Genomic DNA, 20,840 nt, shown 5'->3' on the forward strand with positions numbered 1-20,840 from the left:
AAACTAGTGTCTGGAAACTGGCGTGAAGTTAACAAATTACAGTCTTATTATCAAAATGTTTTGGGGATAACAAATGTGGGTGAAGTGACTTCTGGAAAGCCTTGAGTGGTGTGGTTGAGTGTGTGGCCCGAACGCCACTGAGTTCCCCTCAAAACATACCTGCACCTGAGGCTACTAACAAGTCTACGCATGCCTCCAAATGGCCACTATGTCTGAAGTGTTTCCCAGAGGAAAAGGAGCTGAAGGCTAAAGCAGGCGTCTGGGGCCGTTTCCTCTTCCACAGGGTGGCTGTCCGATGTGACCCAACACGCCCCCAAGTCTTGTCTCAGAAATGGTGATTCAGCGAGAAAGAACCCTGGTTTGTGCCATGTCCATCAATGTTATATATAGTAATAGCGCATTTTATTCAGGAACAACGGTGCGTTTCTGGAAATCACCGGGGCTTAAAACAATGTACTGAACAAACTAAAGATCACCTTAGAAACCACCGACTTTATTTACCAGTAAAAAACAAAATAGCTGAAGCAGCTCGTTACTATCAGTGGACTTTTCTGCTGTGAAGTGGCGCCTTTTTACCTCGGAATGACGTCAGAGCAGCTCAGCAGGAACCAAGCTAAACATTTTATGTTTTTTCACTGAAGTAGTGCCAGCTAGACCCTTGTGTTCCCCCCATATAGTTGTGAAGGTCCAGCCAGGCCTTCACACGGACCACCATCGGCTAGCATGTGGACTCCTTCATGAAGCATGAGAGCGCTTCTCTCCAAGTGGGTCGACTGAGCATCCCCCCAATAAAAGAAACGGATCAAGGGTGATATTTCAAATCCACATTCATCCGAACCATTCAGTGCAAACACATTTGGTTTCAAATTTTGTCATGTGTTTTTTGTCCATATTATTGCCTGGAAGAGTTTATTTGGGATTCATAAATCATCGTGCATCTGGAAGAGAAGTTGTAAAAGTGGATTTGGTGAATTTTATTTGTTCATGCGGCAAACCTTGGAAGTCCTCCGGAAGCCATTTGGAGGAGATGGGGAGGATATATGGTTCTGAATTGGCAGCCTTTTGCTGTAGTCGACTAATTTATGACCCCACTTTATTGGTGGGGTCTTTAAAAAGGCAAGCATGTAAGCAAGTGAGCTGTAATCTCTCAGACTCTGCGTGAGTACAGCGGAGAGTTCTGTTCTGATCGGGTGACTCCCTCAGGCTCACTGCCTAGTACAGCCAGGTGAGATTTGCTCACATAAACAGGCTTACATACATCATCATGTATGGCGTAATCTGTTGTTATGTGAAAGTATCATCGAAAAGGAGCAATTGTCACGTCGCAATCACAAAAAAAGCATCATCAAGTTGAATGTTGGTTGACATATGTGGATAATTGAGGTTAATACTCAGAACAATCAAGAAAAACTCCTGGCACTGGGAGGAGTAAGGAGGCGGCTGTTCATTCCCAGAACATCACAGCTCGATTCTTCCTGCAGCAGCTTCATGCTTTAGAACATCACTAAATGAATCACGCTCCCATGACGCGGTCGCCACCCGATTCTTATCCAATCGCAGCCATTCGAAAGACAATCACTTGAAATCTTTGACTGGACCAGCTAATTCACTCAGCGCACACTAATGGACGTTTCTGAGTGGCGGCGCGGCTAATGAACTGCAGCGAGTGCGATTGGCGTGTTGGAATCCGGTGCGGTTCGCAGCTGTCAGCGAGCTCCCACGTGCTGGCGCTCGCGTAAGGGAGAGCGTGCGCGAGCGTCTATAAGCAGCATCCTTTCAGCGCGAGCACACTGTCCAGTTGTGCTTAGCCAAATGTGGTATTATAAAATATAGTGTGTGAAGCATGAAGCTGCCTTCTGAAGACCCTGAGATCAAGTTCCATAAATAGCTATTTATGCTATATATTTTTAAGACAGACTCTTCAACTTGGTGTGTATAGTGTATATAGTGGGCCGATACAGGGTAGATGACCTCTGCTGCTTTGAAACGTTTCATGACGAACACCAGCCTGTCCGGTGGTCTTAATTGGTCTTAGGTTCTGTATACACCTAGTTTTAAAATGTGACTGGATCAAGTTGTCAGCACTAAGTATGAGTGTAAAGGGTCCAATCAGAGATGCAATATGATCTGATCATCTAAATTACATTCGGAGGTGGTCAACATATAGCACAAAAGCACCAAGAAATCCTAACACAACTGATCAGCCAAGATGCATTTCAATCACTGGTGATCCAATCACTAGAGACGCACGGCTTTAATGACATCAGATGCTCAGTGACAGAAAGTTATGTATTGCATTCTACCTTTTACAGGCAAACATGATCACTACTTTTTCAGTGCTTTATGGTTGCTATGCATTTTACCTCTAAAATGAAACTCTGAAATAAGTAAATAGAGCTTGATAAAAAAATCTGTGTCTGAGGGATCTGAGGTACATGGCTACTTTGCTGAGTAAAGGATTTGTATCTGACTCCAGAAAACAGTTAAGAAAGCTCTAATCCTCAATTCAGTATTTTCTGTTAAAATCTAATCCTCAGTTCCACAGTATTTTCTGTTAAGACGTTTTCCACAATAAAATGCTATTCTGTATCTTTTCCTGGTCATGAAAGAAACAAACATCTGAAATTGGCTTCAATTTAATTCAGAGAGCAACACTGGCAGTTCACACTAACACATTTTTCTTCCCACAAATATTCAGACAATCATCCTTTCCAAGCATTTGTTTAATAAGTGTATCAGTTTACATAATATTTCTAATGCCCCAAAACCAGTAGTGTTTGCAGCTCTGTAGAGACAGGAACTAGAGCTTCCCCTCACCACAGCCTCTGGGTTTTGAGGCAAGACGCAGAGAGGAAGTGGCTGTTTGCCCCCCAACCCCCCAGAGCTGGGGCATCTGGGTCCACTGCCAACACAGGCCCACCATAGGGGTTTAAGTAATCAGATTCCCACTGCTCCAACTGCACAAGACACAGGAATGAATGCTGTAAAGTTTGATTGCAGGCTAATTCTCACTTTTGCAAAGTATTGTCATATAATGCTTTTCATGAATATCCAGTGAGGTACAAATCTAAGATTTTAATCTTGAACAATGATGTGATGATGAAGACATTTAATTGTTTTTAATTCTGATAAAATATTGTTTGGATTGAATTCCTTCAAACCGGTCTGAATGATCATCTAAGAATTTTCCATTTGGTAGATGTACATATATACAATAACTTACTTGTAAGTACAGAAAGACATATATACTTAGTTAAAAATACATGTTCTATCTTAGTTTCTGGTTATTTTTGTAATGATTTCAGATAGAGATAATTAGATATCTCTCTCTCTCTCTCTCTCTCTCTCTCTCTCTCTCTCTCTCTCTCTCTCATATATATATATATATATCCTGCAGGAAAGCCCATCTGATTCTGAAACGTGTGGACCGGATTAGCGCACTCTGCCGATCTCTGCTCCGGAGTGGCTACATCCAGAGCCGGACGGAAACTGTGCCCTACGCCATGTGTCGCAGCGAGGATGCGAGAGCGCCTGGCAGCGCCTGGCACCGTTCACTGCACGAGACGCGGCTCGTCTGCGTGGAGAAGCTCCTGTCCGTCCAGCGCAACGTGTACGGGAAGTCCAAGCTGCGGTGAGCCAGGCCCCACGCTGCAGACTGTCCCTCTCTCTCCTGGGTCTCTGGGCTGACCGTGGTTTTTGCTGAACCCATACGAAACGCAGAACTGCTCGACCTTTTCACAAAAGAGAAGGGACACTCTTTTTTTTCTGCCATTTTTTGTTTGTTTGTTTATTTTTCAAGTGAGCAGGTAGCAAGTGCAGCTTGGAGAAGAATCACTGTTTTTTTTTGTTTTGGGTTTTTTGGGGGGTTTTCTGTCTACTGGAAGGACCCATAGCCAACGTGTGCAGGTCCGGCGGACTGTGGGCACCCTCGCGGACTGAAGGACAGCTTCCCGCATCATGGTGCTGCAAATCTCAAACACCAGGAGGACGATGAGCCCAGACCCCTGTCTAACATATCGCTAGGACAGAGAATGCGTGAGCTCATCTGACACCTCAACCGCAACGCAAAGGCCTGATTCATCTTGAATGCAACTCAGTGGCCTCATCAAGTAACTCTTAACCATCAAGGGGAATTTACTGGACGTCCATGCCATCCATCTTGCCATCGCTGTCCAACGTCAAACGGGAGCAGCGTTTGTGTTCATTTTCACCGGCTAGCCTTTCCAAGACATGCTACCCCAAACAGAGTGCTTGAGCTGTATGATCCGGCCTGCTTCAGATCTAGCTTCGTAATTTGTAGTAGCCATGGGTGCAGGATTTTAAAGGGAGAAGAATATGAATTATTGGGGTTAGTCATCAGCTCTATCACTGGGTGAGGAGGTCATAGTCTATTGTTAAAAACTATTTTATAACTGGTAATACAAACTGAATAAGCACTGTCGAAAAAATACGAGTTGTCACATGGCGAAATTAACCAAAAGGTAACAAACTAGCCTCAGCACATTTTTTGAGTAATTTTCATTTCATGTTATTCCGATTGTGATAGTAAATTATACTATTGTATATAAAATTGTAAATACAGTATGTACTAAGTCAATATGATTGTCTTTTTTGGGGAAAGCTCTATTAAATATGTACACTGGAACTCTATCTGAACCTTTGGTTAATGAATTAATTTATTTATTTACTGAATGATTGAAAGCTCAGATCATTACAGTGCTCATACAACTCACACAAGAGGATTTGGTTTACCTTAGAAGGTCAGGTAGCGCTTCAGTCCCAGTCTGTGTATAATGGCAAGATGAATTATCCAGCTCTTTATTCACAGGGGTGTAACGGAAAACCCCACAATCTTCCGTATCATGGAACCCATCTCCAGGCAGTAGAGCGGGCTACATGGTGGGTGAATTACACCCAATACTCTCACTCTGGCTAAGTAGCTGGTTATAAATTCACACTAGTCATTTTCTTTTAGCAAACCAGTGAGACATTAAAAAGCATCTTGGTGATTATGTTGAGCGGCAGCAATCAGATTCTCTCAAATTCCGTGAAGCCCTACTGGACCCATGTGACTTTGCAGAAGCCACAACAGCCAATCAACTAAAAAGACCTCTGAACTATACTAAGCAGCGTATGGGCTGTACCACCCTTTACTCCTTTATAATGTCAACCTAACAAAACAGACCTCGCTATAATCACCTTGTCCTCGTAACATTTATATCCTCGGTAATATTCTGCTCCTCTGATCTTTAACCACATGGCCTGAAACATCTCCTCATCCCTGTCATCAGCACACATGCCTGGCTCCGCAATGCGTCTCGTGCCAGGACATGGGCCCCGCTCCCGCCAAGCTGCCAATTGAAAGACAATGTCACTGCAGTAAATCCGCTGTCCGTCCTACTCCCAGCGCGCCCTTCCAGGCAGCGACATCTGGTTGGCAGCTGTCCGTCCGTCCCCCCGCTAGAAGAGACGTGCTTTTCCCGGCCCTTTTTCAGCTGTTGCAAACTCCTCGGGGCGAAGAAGGGGTTTGCTCTGATGTCAGAAATCGGTCACTGAAAATTCTCCTTTATACAGACTGCTTCTCCTTTATACAGACCGCTTCTTTATACAGACTGCTTCCGTTTGGCCCCTCGCCGCGTATGTCCTTAATGTGTGCAGTCTCGACAGCAGTTTAGGGGTTTAAATGCGTCACTCCAGAGACTGACCTCAGTCATACATTTTACAGCTACAGAGATGACAGTCTTGTCCAGGTGAGTGGTTCATACCAGATTTGTGTTATATATTTTTTAATGTTTTAATAATGCTTTCAGCCATGTTAAGTTTAAAGGTCTGTCCTGGTAAAATGTTTCTGTTGGCTGGTAACTTATTTACTGCAGAGCCAAGTTGCATTTTGAAGTGTGAAATCTTCTAGTTACAGCTTGTCTTTGGGTCTGGACCGAGTCAGCGTCTAACGACCGACTCTGGAAGGATTTACGTGCTTGTTTGTTGGACTGACCGGTGCAGTTGCTTCATCCTCGTTTCCTCTGGCTTCACTGTTAAAAGATAAAAGTTCCCTTATCTTTCTTTCCAATTCGGTCTCCTGGTTTTCCGATTACCTCTTCTATAAAAATATCCTGACTTGGATGCATTATTACCTGCATTCCTTCTAAACAGCATTTTTTTTTTTCATTTAAAAATTGCAATCTTTTTTTATGCATTTATCCATCTGTTTATCTATTTTTTGTTTGTCTTAAGGGACTGTTAACACAACACTTATCTATTTTTTGTTTGTCTTAAGGGACTGTTAACACAACACTTAACTTGGCTAATTATGCACTGTGATGACAGCTACTTTTCACCAAATATTGATTTCAATATGCACCAAAAAATAAAACAACCAATATATAAAATAAATTCAGCATAGGGAGACAAAGAGTGGGAAACAGCTTGATGTTGTAAAGTTAACCAGTGTTTTATTAATGCACAATACATGACAGAGAAATGAACCAATTTAGTAATTTCATTCAGCATTTTAAATCATCTACCAAAACATGATACATGTGGTATGTTTGCAACAGGCCAGAGCCCCAGTAACATCGGTGTGACCATGAGATCTACAAAAGCATTTACTGTTGCTCAGATAATATAATGAAGTTTGGTATGTGCCCCAAAAAAGTGCATTTTCTTAGCAGTATGAACAGAGTGGAAACCAGCAGATGTTAACTGAACAGGTTTGAAGATTTTGCGTGAACGTCATGAGGCTTCCTGTTAGGACAACAAAGATAGTAGCTGAACTCAAATTTGCAAATTGGACGAGGAGACGCCCCTGTCCACCCACACGGGTGGAAAGGGACAGGATGATGATAAACTGCTGGGTGAATAAAGGTACGGCCATGTTACCACTCAGTGCAGTAGCTATAATGAACTAAAGTACGGCGTGTTTCTTTGAGGCTCCTTTGAACTTGCGATGAGAATTTGACCTCCTTCTAAAGTTTTTTACTATGAATGGCACATCAGGTCACGATCGGAGCGATCGGCACGAAACATTTATCACCATTGAACGACTTTTGTTAATAGTTAAAAAGAAAAAAAGGGATACTTCAACTAACAGGACATTATGCACACGCAAGAGACAAAACACGTGCAGACACGATTTCAAAACGCGCGCCTTGATGCTTCGCTATTTACATCTTCAGATATTCCTGCTGAAGAGTGAACGGATCAGACTTGTCCTGTGCTGACATACATGTTTGGTTAGAAATTTACTTTGTATTTTAATAACAGATTTTTCTGGATGGTCAAAAAGTAATATAAAATTTTAATCTAACATTTTAATTTTTAAAATATGGAGTATAACTTTGAAGGAGACCCAACAGGAATTTGAGAGAAACTGTGACCCACTTTTCAGGCTGACCGCTAGAGATGCCATGTGCATGTATGTGTACTCATTTTGACATGTGTTTTGGGAGGTGGACAAGCATCCCAGTGGGCCAGGGGGAGGAGCTCTCTCATTGGCGCCTCCTGTCCTTCTCTCTGGTACCCCTCATGCCTCCAGCATCTGTTGACTACTCTCTCGCGTTCAGGGAATAAACAGCTACTATCTCTGAGTTCCCCCTATGTCTCGAAGCCATTACATTTTCGCCTACTTTCGACATAAATTTTGAACATTTTTTTGTTTTCTGTAAAATTAGGATGGAGTTTTAAGCTGACTGCTGGTCACATGACCTGCCACTTCCTGGCTAGCAGGGCAGGATATAAACCTGCTTGTTTAAATAACTCAACAGAAATATCTTTATCTAATTATCTAACATCTTGTTAAGCCTTAAAAGGAAATTCTCATTTTACCTTGAAACCCGCTGTACTGCATGGCCATTTCTTATGCAACAATTTATATTTTTAACTTCTTCAAATTAAAATACAAAATATGAAATGCAACAATGGGTGTTTAGTCATACATCACAGTGTAGAAACAAAGGGTTAATGAATCTAGAATTGGCAGATTTTATGGACTAATGAGTCTAACGGATTTCTGACTCGGGCATCAGTTGTTCACTCATGTGCAGCACTGTCGTTTAAACTGGAATGGGAAATGCATTGTGGGAGAGGTTAATGCAGTCGGAACATGCATCATCCAGTATACCTTTGTCTTTTCTTTTTTTCCTGTTCACAATAACGCTTCAATAACCTTTAATTCTCTTTAAACTGCAACCAAAGATTTTTAAAAATGAACAAGAAAACAGGAAAGAGCCCCCTACAACCAATATGTCCTTTTTAGGTTTATAAGACCAATGTAAAAATAACTTACATGAACATTAAAAATATAACTTAAAAAAGTATAACACTCTCAATAAATAGTTCTACTATGTACACCATAACATATTGCTAAAAGATCACTAAAAGACTGAAAATACTGAAGCAGCAAACATTACAGGCATGAGGTACAGCAAGAGACGCTGTGGTGTGTACAGCAGAGTGTGTCGAACATCCCGTCAGAAACTTCATTTAGCAAACATGTATGGCTTTAGAATCAGCACCCTTGTTGGTAAGGGATCGAAGTGTCAGGTTCACCCATAAAGCAACACAACGCTTCACATGAGGACTTGCGTTCGGGGAGAATCCCATTTGCAACAGGTACAGAGAGGCCTTTTGGTCTGCACATCTGTAGACAGCAACTGACAAAAAGACAAAATGCAGGTTGGGGGGGGGGGGGGGGGGGTTAAAGACAATGGAGCCAGAAGGCAACGAGGCCAAGCGGCTGACAATTCCCATCTGTTCTTCTGGTTAAGAGGCAGAATATGAACGTGTTGACAATGCACTGGATCACCCATCTGAAGTCCTGTTGATGGATTGGCAAGTTGTTTGAAGTTGGTGCGATTATTGGCAATATGTAATGACTGCTGAAGAGTCTCTCTTTCTAAGCAATAAAATGTTCCATTAAGAGTACTGGTATCTTGAGTACAATAACATATCATTTTTGTAATAGCAACATACATTTCTTCGCTCAGGACTACATAACGAACAAAATCTTTATATAACTATTTAAGTTCTTGTGCACTCTTGGAATAGTATGTGTTTCCATTAGACCTTCGCTTAGGAAATATCTCCAAATCCACCTGAAAGTCCCGTTTTTTGGTGCTGTGGTTCCTTCATTTCATAAGCCTTCAACCTGAATCCATAGTCTCTGTGCCAAATACGAGATGGCATCAGAAATAAAAAGCATCAAAAAGCATTTGAATAAAAGCAAATAAATGAACAAACAAACAAAAAATGCATTAAAACACTAAAATGCATACACAACATATCATACTTATCATAATTATCATAGTTTGAACATAGTCGAATCATATATATATTAAAGCCAGTTTTGCAAATCCTAAGATGTTGTTCATACAAGGAATATGAAACTGACAGAACCTACAGTGAGTGTGTCACACTGGACAGTAACTCTCTACTCTGCTCTCCACAGTACAAACAGGTGGCAAGCTAGTGGGACTACAGAAAAAGACAATTACCACAAAAAGAGGCATATAGCAATACCATATCATTAAAATAAAATTAAAAAAAGTTCAACTGTCTTACAATAGCAGCGTTTCTAAAAGTTTTAACTTTTTTTTTTTTTCCCTTTAAACGGCTATTCCAAAGTGCAGTAACTGAGGTCATTTATACAAATACTGATTACGGGCACATAAAAGTGATCTCTTTTTTAAAGATTTTTTTTCTTTTTTAGGAAATAGAAATCAAATGAAAATGCACATTTGAGACTAAAAGCACAATGAAAATAAGTGACAATCTCAACTTCTCATGATATAAGCCTCAATGGCGTATGTACAGACATTCACTTTGAAAGTTTTCCCGGTTCCTGCACTTGGGGAACCTCTGTGACATTTGCCAGCACGTTTTCTAAAGGGCTTTTTTTTCACCATGGAAATGTGTGGCTTCGAATCCATTGCTTAAAATACAGTATAACACCACGGTGAAGGGATTTGAGTTGTCTGGCGAGGACCGATTGGCACAGCGGACACAATTTCTACCGTACGTAGGTTCAAACACACTCTGATGGGTGCGTTTTCTGAGTACCACTGACGGAAAATCAACCGTGGTGCGTGAATCTGACACTGCACTGAGGTTAATTTGGTTGGCAGGGTGGGCACCAGCAAGACCTGGCCATTTAGGGAAGTGGGTCTACTACCTGACTCCTGATGCCACTATTTTGAGAGAGGACGTAGGTTCACATCCATAGTGAATTGCAGCTCTCAAACGCACTGTAATATTGGGGATACAAATGTCAAGAGGTTTCCAATATTTATACGAGCGCCAATGTTGGTTGCATGCCCCAGGACAGATAAAATGGCAGGTTCCAGAAAGGGACTTTACTAGGATTATCTAGTATAAAGTTCCGTAGATATCTAAGCGCTGATCTCTGCAAGTCAATGAGGGGAGGCAGAATGTATTAAGGCAGACGTTAAACACCGCCAGTCCAACATAATCGACCCTGTATCTCGGTTGGCAAAGGTACACCTCGCTGCTGCTGTTTTGTTTGGGAAATACAACCTACGCTGCAGTCGTGTGTTCGGAACGCTAAAAGAAGGATGGGAAGAGAACCCTGGGAATGAGGGAGCATGAACGGATGCTTATAGCAGGTCCAGTATAGAAGAGGCAGACACAGCGAACACTATTACACTTAATCTAAACCTTGAGCTAGTTTATAAAACTTGGCACAAGTACTATAGTTATATAGTAGTGTAGTAGTACAGTATAGTACTATAGTAATATAGTAGTGTAGTAGTATAGTATAATACTATAGTAATATAGTAGTGTAGTAGTACAGTATAGCACTATAGTAATATAGTAGTGTAGTAGTACAGTATAGTACTATAGTAATATAGTAGTGTAGTAGTATAGTATAGTACTATAGTAATATACTCGGAACACAATATGATTAATTGACTTAGCAAATATTTTTTTTATCTATTTAGAGGCTACTCCTTCATACTAACTAATATATATATATATATATATATATATATATATATATATATATATATATATATATATATATATAAATAAACAACTTCAGTATGCAAGAAGTTAATGAAGAAAGCTGAAGACAGACGGATTTCATGATCTGTGCAGCTCCGTTCCACGCTGCACCTCTCAACAATTCAAGGGAGCCAATATGGCAAATGACATGGTACTAGACACGTGACTCATTCGAGTCTGGATATGGACTGATGGAGTCTTTACTACCTTCCCTTTTAAGGAGCAAATCTGAGAGAGATCAAGTCTAGCTCGGTGCTGTATAAGCTCACAAACGACCGCTGGTGATATGACCCGAAAGAACTGAAACACGTATGGGGGTGCGGCCTTTACATTCAGGACGTATTCATGTCACGTTACATTCCAGAGGTCGCCGACTGCCAACCAATCACGAAGCGGCCTCGGTGCCGAGGGCTGTCAGATGAGGCTGGCCCTGCGCTGTGTTGTGAGAGAGTGTGTCAGGTAGGCTCAGGTTGAGAATGGGCTTGGAGAGGTAAACGTTAAGGCAGGCTGCGCTCCTTCTGAGGTCACTGGCGTACTGGCTGCAGATGCAGGTGGTCTGTGGCATGGCCGAATAGCAGCAAGAGAGCAGCAACGTTAACAGCAGCCATGCAGACATGGCGAGATAACCTTCATGGTGGTTTTGGGTTAGTCACAACAACTGCCCTCTCTCAATCAAAGAGTTGAAGGAAGAAAGACAAAAAAAGACCTGGAGTGTTACATTAGGTAAACATTGGCAATGGATTAAGTAAGCACCATTTTCTGTTTCAGTACTGGTTCATTAAATAAAATGTCACCAATTTTCTGAGCTTTATGCACGTCAGCTGCTTAGCGATTTCCTATAATTGCCAAATTCCCCATGCCCTTAGTTTTGCGTGTTCTGGTTGGGCAGAATCGAATGGCTCTAATAAACCCCGCCCCTCGGAGCTGTCTGCATACGTGTACATCCGTGGCAGACCTAGCCTTGCCTCTGCCACACGTGTGCTGTGTGGTCTCATCCCAGGGCCACGCAGCGCGTTCCCAGCGGGGGCAGACAGGGGGCGCACCGCCCACACTGGCTCCCACTCCCAGCCCAGCACAAGCCTGTACAGGGAAAATGAATCCAAAGCTCCCCTTCTCCCATTAACCATGGAAAAAAAAAACTTCACTTCTTCTTTTATCGATTTCCTTTTTTAGAACAAACTGTTAAATTCTTACTTTTTTCTTTATATATATATATATATATATATATATATATATATATATATATATATATATGCGTGTGTGTTTGTGTGTGTGTGTGTGTGCGCATCTGTGTGTGTTGTTTTACCTTTGGTCTTAAAAAAACTCAAAAAAAACAACAAAAAAAAACATTTCAGCAAAATTGACATTGAAAGCTGACATAGAAAGGCATGCTAACCAGAATTTGTTGGGGGGGGGTTGTTTTTTTTCTTAGCTAAACTCTTTGCTAGGGGTGATGAGAGAGGTCATTCCTTCTTTAGTACAAATGGGTATATGCTTGCCCCCACACTGGTCCTGTGGGGATGTGAGACCTTCCGTAAAGGGAAGGAAGATTGCAGGCAGATGTTGACTTCGAGGATTGCGATGGCAGGGACAGGAGAGCTACACTTTTGAAGCGTGTCTGGAAGAATGTCTTGCTCTACCCCAGTCTGTGGCACATGGAGAGGGCGCAGGGCACGCCCCGTCAGCCCAAAGAGTGCACATGCTCCCCTTTGCGGTTCTCCGTGGCGCTGGGATCCCGGCACGCGCACTCACTCCGTACATCGCACGACGACGGGAACAGGATCACCTGCAGGAGGGGGAAATCCACAACAGCAGCGTGAATAAGCGCACGGATTGGCTCGGAGGATGCCAGGGCACCGGCATCCGCGCTGGAGCGAGCTGCGTCTCTGACCGCTCCAGACATGAAGCTCGAGTCCCCTTTTCGCACCCGGGCGTTCGCAGAATGGTGACGTCTGCAGTCTCGGCCGCAGACGCAGTTCGCGCAGGTTTACAGGTGCTGGAGGACCTAACGCCACACGCACGTTCACGTGCAGACCAACACACCTGCACATACGAATGCGTCACAAACTCCCGTGATGTCCGGTAGCCTCTACCTAATGCGAAGGCAAGGGAGAAGTCAGGTCCAGGTGGTTTAGGGAGACCAACCAGACAGAGTTCTGTGGAATTAATGACATAATTTGCCAGATCGGAGTCAAAGCCAGACTCAGAGGCTCAGACTGAACTAGTTTTCAGGAGCAGGCAAGATGCAGTCCAGGAGGAGGGATGCTCGTCGCTATGCGACTGACGTGAAACACGTTTGGGCAAGGAGTGTCCTTCCATGTGCCAGACAGCCTTCCCAGAACCCCCTTACTCGAAACCTTTACGAGCAAGAGCTGCACAACTATCGAATCCAGATGCCAGTTGTCTGAGTGGCATTTCCTCCGTCTCACCCAAAAGCGCCGCATTCCTCGCGAGCCCTTCAAAACCTGGCGGTCCTCACGAGACCCGTGACCTCATCTCGCTTTTAGCAGCTTTCCTGTCTTTCGTTTATTGTGTCTGCGCATCCATCATTGCCATTGTAACCCTGCGATAAACAGGGATAAACAGACGGCTCTCCATCCATCGCATCGGGGCTCGTCGTTGGCCTCACACAACCTCGCTGAAGCTTTCCTTTACCTCATATCAGCCTCTCCATGTCCTCCGCGCGCGTCCTCAACTCCCTTAGACCCTGCAGCTTAGCCTCTCTATCGCCCCGTCACTCTGCGATGGTGGGTGGCAAATTTAACATGGTTTCCTTTGACCTTGACCTTAAGGTGGAGGGCTGGCTGCCACATCTGGCCCTGATCGGGAACCTGCAGAGGGGGGCCTGGGAGCACCCATGAGGGTGGGGCCCGTCTCGCGCATACATATACAGACACGGACAAACATACACACACGTGTGTGCAAATAAACGAACATATGCACGCGCACACACACACACACACACACACACATGCATGCATGCATAAGCACACACACACACGCACACACACGCACGCACACACACACATGCATGCATAAGCACACACACACGCACGCACACACGCACACACACATGCATGCATAAGCACACACACACACGCACACACGCACGCACACACACACATGCATGCATAAGCACACACACACACGCACGCACACACACACACATGCATGCATAAGCATACACACACGCGTGCACACACACACACACACACACACACGCACACGCACACATACACATGCATGCATAAGCATGCACACACACACACACACGCATGCATAAGCATGCACACATACACACACACGCATGCACACACGCATGCACACATGCATGCACACACGCACACACACATGCACACACACACACACGCATGCATAAGCATGCACACACACACGCATGCACACACGCATGCACACACGCATGCACACACGCACGCACACACGCACGCACACACACACGCATGCACACATGCATGCACACACGCATGCACACACGCACGCACACACACACGCATGCATGCATAAACCTACACTCACACATGTGTGAACAAACACGCACACATGCATATAGTGGTAAAAACAGACATGCATGTCTCTTTCAAATTTCACATCTGTCTGAATATTAATAAAGCCATTATTCTTTTCACCTTTTCATTGTGCTGTTATATTGCACATAAAACTTCATAAATCACTAGTATTCACAGTCCAGTACTGGCAGGACCTGGTATGACTGTTATTACACAGTAATAACCATGAAATGGTCTCGCAATGTCCCGTAATGTTGTGTAACATCTACAGCATAATCAGCCTTTACTGGAGGTGATCCTTAGCCTCAAGTTCCCCTTCTACACCAGTCTCGCCAAGATGCAAGACAAAAAACAAACTCCGACACACGAAAAGCCAGGCGGCTCTGGGCTTCCACTTCCAAATAGGAATTCCTTCGAAGGATTTTGGGGCGGTGGAGGGGCAGGGGTGTACGTGAGGGATGGAGGAACGGAGGGGTACTGGGGGGTGGAGGGGCAGTCCCCTTACTCGCACCCCAACTACCGCCCGCTCAGCCATTGAGTACCCGGCGTCCTCAACCCCCACCCCACCCCACAACGGCCCGGCAACAGCTTGCAGTCATTAGCACTGGATCCGGCGCTGACCCGTACGTGCAGTACGACTCGCACCTTCAAAACTCCCGGACAGGAATAATAGACAGGCAGTCATCCAGAACTCCTTAATACGCAAATCTCCAAGAGAATACCGAAGCCAAGGGGGGATGTGAGGAACAAGGCAGGGTGGGCACGGGGGGTGGGTGGTAGGAGAGGGAGACGAAGAGAGAGAGAGAGAGGGAGGGAGGGAGAGAGAGAGAGAGCTGGGTAGAGATAATGAAGGAAAACACACATGCAGGCAGCGGGAAGTGCTTCGGCTTCCCTCACTCCGGGGTTATCGGGCTGGAGGAGAGCGAAGCCGCAAAGGGCTTCACCCGACGGGGCGGAGGGTGAGTGGGGGTTGGTTGGGGGTTTGGGGGTGCTTCTGATCTTATCGCACAGGTTGTTGGCAGCACTTTCTTCTTCATGTGCTGTGTCACAGGCGATGGGAGTCCAGCTGAGTCACAGCCAGGGCACGAGAGCCAGCGTCACTGTGCTGGAGCCTTACAGAGCGCGCGCCAAGCATCATGCTGGTCTGGAACCACAGTTAAAAAAATGATCTTATTCTTTAACTCGCCAAGACGTCGTGGCTGTTGAGGTTCTACACCTCAAAACCTGATTCATTCTATATTTTCTCTCCTACATACGCGGTGCACGTGTTTAATGGCAAGCAAGACACAATAACTGTTTCTGGGCACCAACGACTGCCGTGCAGAGCACACACCTCTCCCACTTCATTATGACTTAAAGCCATAACGTCCTTGGTAGTCAACAGTCATCTGCACGCTTTTACGTTTTTTAAGCCTCCATCCCTTACATGAGTAACTGATTATGATCAAACGCATATGGAAACTATTTGAGATCAAATAAATCGCTTCCAAACGGCCATCAGATGGTACAGGGTCAAAAAGACAGTGTTTGTCATCAACAGTTTCACTAATTTTTGTTTTGCAGTGCACATGAAGCACCCATCTGTTCTCCAGTCAAATCAAGATCAGGTGGCGCGTTCCCTGCTGTTTCAAATAAAGCTCTTTCCAGTGCCACGGCTGAGAGTGCAAACAGAAAGGAATAACAAATAGTCACATAGTATCTTGCCTGACTATCTCAACAAAACAGTCAGGGAATGCAAGAAGAGCTTAAGTGCCACTCAAAGTCAGTAGATCATAGCCAGTCAGGCTGGACCTTATCTGTGCACTAAAGCATGGCCTCCATTGGTCTGAAGAGAAATGTTTTCATAGGCTTTCCTAAGTAATGTATGAATGAATTGAGGAAGTTTGTAGACCGAGATAAAGCTTCGCGAGGGCCGAGCGAAGCAAAGAGGCTCCGTGTTGAGCCAGCGATCGCCAAGGACACTAACGGCTCCAGTCGAAGCAGAGCCGGGCTCATCCCGCGCGTCCGGCGTCTTTCCTCTACTGGTTTCATCTACTTCAGCAGCGTTCTGTGACATCTCTGCTCTGGCAGTCCATCAATCAAATTACAATTGGTGCTTTCTCTGCAAATCGTTTATACGAAGCCTGCCAGGTTGAGATGCGTTCGCGCCATGTGGGGCATCAGCGTGGGATGCCAGGTGACCCACTGGGGCAGGGGTGTTGGGGGGGGGGGGGGGAATCAGATGCAAACTCCAGCAAGGGCACAGCCCAGATCTCGGAAAATATCAGTTGCATGCTGTTTTTCTAACCTAAGGAGAATCCTGCAGGGGTTTTGGGGCCCTGTTTTATGCAATACACTTTGGTGTGCTACTGCAGTGCTGACGGTCTTACGGCTTAGATATCAGAAAAATCCTGGCTTATGGAATTAGAAAAACTGGAAGGCGGGAATCTCTGCCACAACCCCCCCCCCCCCCCCCCCCCCCCGCTTAAGCAGGGCGGGCGTTTGAGGACTTTACAGGTAAAAAAAAAAAAAAATTCTGACACAAAAAAAGTACAAACCTAAATGGCAAGCATACGAACATGACAAAGCCGCAAATAGAAACCTGCTCGTTTTGGGCTTTTCTTCATATTTTGGGTGTGTCCCAAAAATAGACCATCTCATTACACCAGAGCTCTGCTTCTGACACACATGAAAAAAGGAAACACTTCCACCTCATTAAAGGATGACTCCATTCCCATCCTGCAGTGCTTCCTTCGCTAACGGCAGGATGACGCACTACAGCGAAGGGGAGGGCATCAGTAGCCTGGCAAACGACTGCAGGGCGATTTAACCTTCCGTCAACACTGGCGAGCCGGCTTGGCACAGCCCCACACCCCCTGTCTGCTTGCTGACGCAGGCCGGAGCGAGCGAGCTTTCCAAAAAAGCGCTCCTCTAATAGGGCCGGCTGTAATGAATCACCGGCACCCGGGCCCTCTCCCCCTTAGCCGCGGCCAAGCGTTCGAGAGGCAGGAGGGCGGGGGAGGTGGAGGTGTAACGTCGCGCGGTGCAGGACCGTCTACGGAGAAGCCTTAATGAGCGGCGAAGCTTGAGGGTGACCACCAGCCCCGTCGTAGAGGGGGATCTCAGAGGGAGAGGACTCATTGGGAAAGTAATGAGGGGGATAAAAGAGAAGGAGATGCCAGACACCTCACCCTGTCCGGCGGTGCAGTCTCACGCGCACGCCACACAGGCGCACACGCCATTAGGTACCATGTGCAAGCCATATTTGCGTTGCTCTGTGTGAACAGCGGCTACGCTACGTCATTCGCACCTTCGGTGACCGACCGAATGATGTCAGCCAAACTTGGCCTAGAGGAACAAGGGGTGGTGGCGACCGAAGTAGCTAACTCTTTACCAAGTCGCTCCTTCCAGGTGCGTTTATAGACTGCTGGAACCGTTTTCAGCCAGCAGTTCCAGCGTGTTTACTGGTTAAGGGCTCAGAAACTCCAGCGACTAGAGGCAGGAGTGATGAAGGAAGTGAGAAGTCAGAAGCACTGGGGAGGCGCTTGAAAGCATCAGTTGCCCAGGAGAAGGGGAGTTCTCCCGGCCTGTTTTAAAGACCACCAGGCGCAGTGGGGTTCATGCAGACTTTCTCAAGCACCCGGAATCAGTGGGTACCGGGTGGACCTGGGAGGGAGAGCCCAGCACGGGTTGGCGTTCGTGCCCTCGCTGATCTGCCCTTCCCAGCTCTACAGACGGCCTTCATCCTGCCTGGCGATCCGCTCTGGCAGGGCGGGCGGGCATCGGGGTCCCTGAGAGCTTGATAATGGCTCCTCATTGGACACTCGGGCTACTGCTTACGTTTTGTATCACAATGCATCGGCGCAGGCATGCATGTTGGAACAGGAATGAAAGCATGACCGAGAAACGAAAACAACGATTCTTTGGGAGGAAATAAAAATAAAATAAAATTAAATAATCGTGTAGTATAAATCAGTACAAATAGTACAAATCAGGACTGAATTAAGGCATTCAACACCGTCGCTAACTAAGTCTCATGAAAGTTTGAAAGAACCTCAAAATCAATCGCAGCGGCCTCAGCACGCGCAGTCACATGAGGGGAGGCATGAGGGGAGGAGCGTGAGGGGAGGCGTGAGGGGTGTAGTGGGATACCTTCTTAGTCTTGACGGTGGAATTGCAACAGTCCCCTCCATCATAATTGCAGTAGGCTCTGTTGTTCATTGCATCGCAGTAGTTGTCTCCTTGGAATGGCTGTGGTGGAGAAGAAAGAGCCATGAGTGGAGATGACAATGGAAAGAGTCGCTCATCGCGTAACACGCTGGGGCTGAGCCCCAAAAACGGGGAAAGGCTCAATACAAGACGTGATTAGCATGGCATGTTAGTGGCATGTTAATGCATCCAATGGCAGTACAGTTTTAAATGTGTTGCACAAATTCCATTCGAAATAGATTAATAATTGAAGGTACAAACAATCGTATGGAAAATCTTGTTTGGCCAACCAGTCAACAAATATCGGCCGAAGTCAGATTATATTTATGAAGTGTTGTTCTAATAAGGATAACATTGGGTAATATTGGGTGCACCAGGTATTTTACAGCACTGAATGTTTTTGTGGTTTTCTCTACTCTAACACATATGATTCTATACAGCAAGCAGCTATCACAGCCTTTACAAGCTTGATTCAGGTGCAATACAGGACATGATGCAAAAAGCTACCACAGAACACTACTAAAAGTCACTTCACTAACAGCTAGACTATCTTTACTCTTGGTGACATCATTTGGAACAGACGATCCCTGTGCAAGCTGAACTCAAGGCGAGTCCTGTTTCCCCTCTCTGCACAAACTTAGCTGCATGGATTCCCTAAACTTCTCTGTGTTTGCAGATGCTGTCACCAAACATACACAATTCTTACTCATGCCAACTTGCATGACAGCAAAATCAGAAAATCTTTAAACCAATACAGTGGTCCCACCAAATGGAAAGAACTGGCAGGGAATTTTAATGAGGGAGAGATAGAAAGGGAGAGCGAGAGAGAGAACGCATGAATGAGACCCAAAACGTTCATTGTAAATTTATGCATATGTATATATGCATTACATATCCCTTGATGGTCATTACATCATTTTTGGGAAAAAAAAGAGTGTGAAGAAGGTGTTAAAAAAAACACAGTACATCAGGGTATACCATCACAGCCATTCATACAAGTACTGAGTACCAACTTTAGTGTAGAGTTCCTCTATAACTTCATACTCTTCATGAATCTTCTTGGGCCTCTGCAAATGGAGGTTAAGGCGAGAGTGCCACCAGTGAGGGGGAGGAAGAAGGAGGAAGGAGAGGGAGGCATTTGGGCGGATGTGAGCCAAGGAACTTACCTCACAGCCCCGAACACAGTGGAGGAGCTCGGGGTGGGGGTACCACTTCAGGCCCATCGTACACACCAAATGCTGTGGGCAAAAAATAGAAAACACAATTTAGCTACAAGTTCACTGCTTGGGCCAGAAACAAACTTGACAGTTAGTACTTTAGCCAGAACTGAACTTTGTTATTATGTCCACCTAATGCGTGAGAGTAATTTTGATTCCCGTGAATTAAGTTGTGAGAAAAGCTTCCGCTGTTGGACCCTGGCTGTTTTTTTGTGATTACTGACAAACACCTACAAACCTGCTTTCATGTCTTTTCTGTGACTGCTCTAAAAAGGTCTGTTGCCTTGTTCTTGGAAATACGGGCACTTTAAAAGCTGTCCATCACAGCACAACCAAAACAATCAAATCAGCAGCAACCACACAGCTAATGACACTCAATCTCACCAGTCCATCACGGCCAAACGTTCAGGGAGAAGAGTGCTCACAGACATCATAAAAGCAGGATTTCTGTCCACCTAACAACCCCCCCCCCAAAAAAAAAACAAGAAACAGAAAACAATCCATGTCGAACGGCTTGTGAAGCATTACCTTCATTGCTCCATGCATCACTACGCAGGTTAGCGCACACAAGAGCAGGTGCCGTGGCAACAGAGCCTATTTGCCACAAGGTTCACTTGGAATTGCAATTGTTTTTGGTAGCACTGGGTCATGCTGTACCCATTACAGATATGCTAAGTGCTAAAACTTTATATGAAAGTGATTGATTAGAATCTTCCAAGTTTCTGTCAGTAAATGATGGATTTAGTTATAGTGCCAGCACCAGAAGATCTTTTACAACACTGAATGAGACTAACATGATTGGTTAGTTTCAATGGAAAGATGAGCCTGATTGCCCAGGGGTGGGAGGGACACGGGACAGGCCTAGAGGTCAGGCAGCCCTCTGCTACTG

General features: G+C 45.1%; 2 protein-coding genes across 5 annotated transcripts in view; one reads left to right on the top strand and one right to left on the bottom strand.

Annotated features, from left to right (window-relative positions):
• astn2 (astrotactin 2) overlaps nt 1-4,650 on the top strand; it is a 266,754-nt gene extending 262,104 nt beyond the window's left edge. For all 3 annotated transcript variants that reach the window (XM_035526958.2, XM_035526959.2, XM_081720221.1), the window contains one exon: nt 3,398-4,650. In XM_035526958.2, coding sequence (XP_035382851.2) covers nt 3,398-3,635 — 238 coding nt within the window. In that variant the 3' untranslated portion in view covers nt 3,636-4,650. The remainder of the gene's footprint in view (nt 1-3,397) is intronic.
• A 4,951-nt stretch (nt 4,651-9,601) lies between these two features.
• Nucleotides 9,602-20,840, bottom strand: part of pappaa (pregnancy-associated plasma protein A, pappalysin 1a) — a 74,839-nt gene continuing 63,600 nt past the window's right edge. The window contains exons 21-23 of one of the 2 annotated variants that reach the window (XM_027025625.3): nt 19,901-19,972; nt 18,678-18,776; nt 9,602-12,805 (exon numbers count right to left, since the gene is read on the bottom strand). In XM_027025625.3, coding sequence (XP_026881426.3) covers nt 12,701-12,805; nt 18,678-18,776; nt 19,901-19,972 — 276 coding nt within the window. In that variant the 3' untranslated portion in view covers nt 9,602-12,700. The other variant, XM_081718938.1, reaches the window with a different exon arrangement.

The sequence above is a fragment of the Electrophorus electricus genome, chromosome 8 (genome assembly GCF_041902795.1).
Source record: "Electrophorus electricus isolate QZ-2024a chromosome 8, ASM4190279v1, whole genome shotgun sequence".
Classification (NCBI taxonomy): Eukaryota; Metazoa; Chordata; class Actinopteri; order Gymnotiformes; family Gymnotidae; genus Electrophorus; species Electrophorus electricus.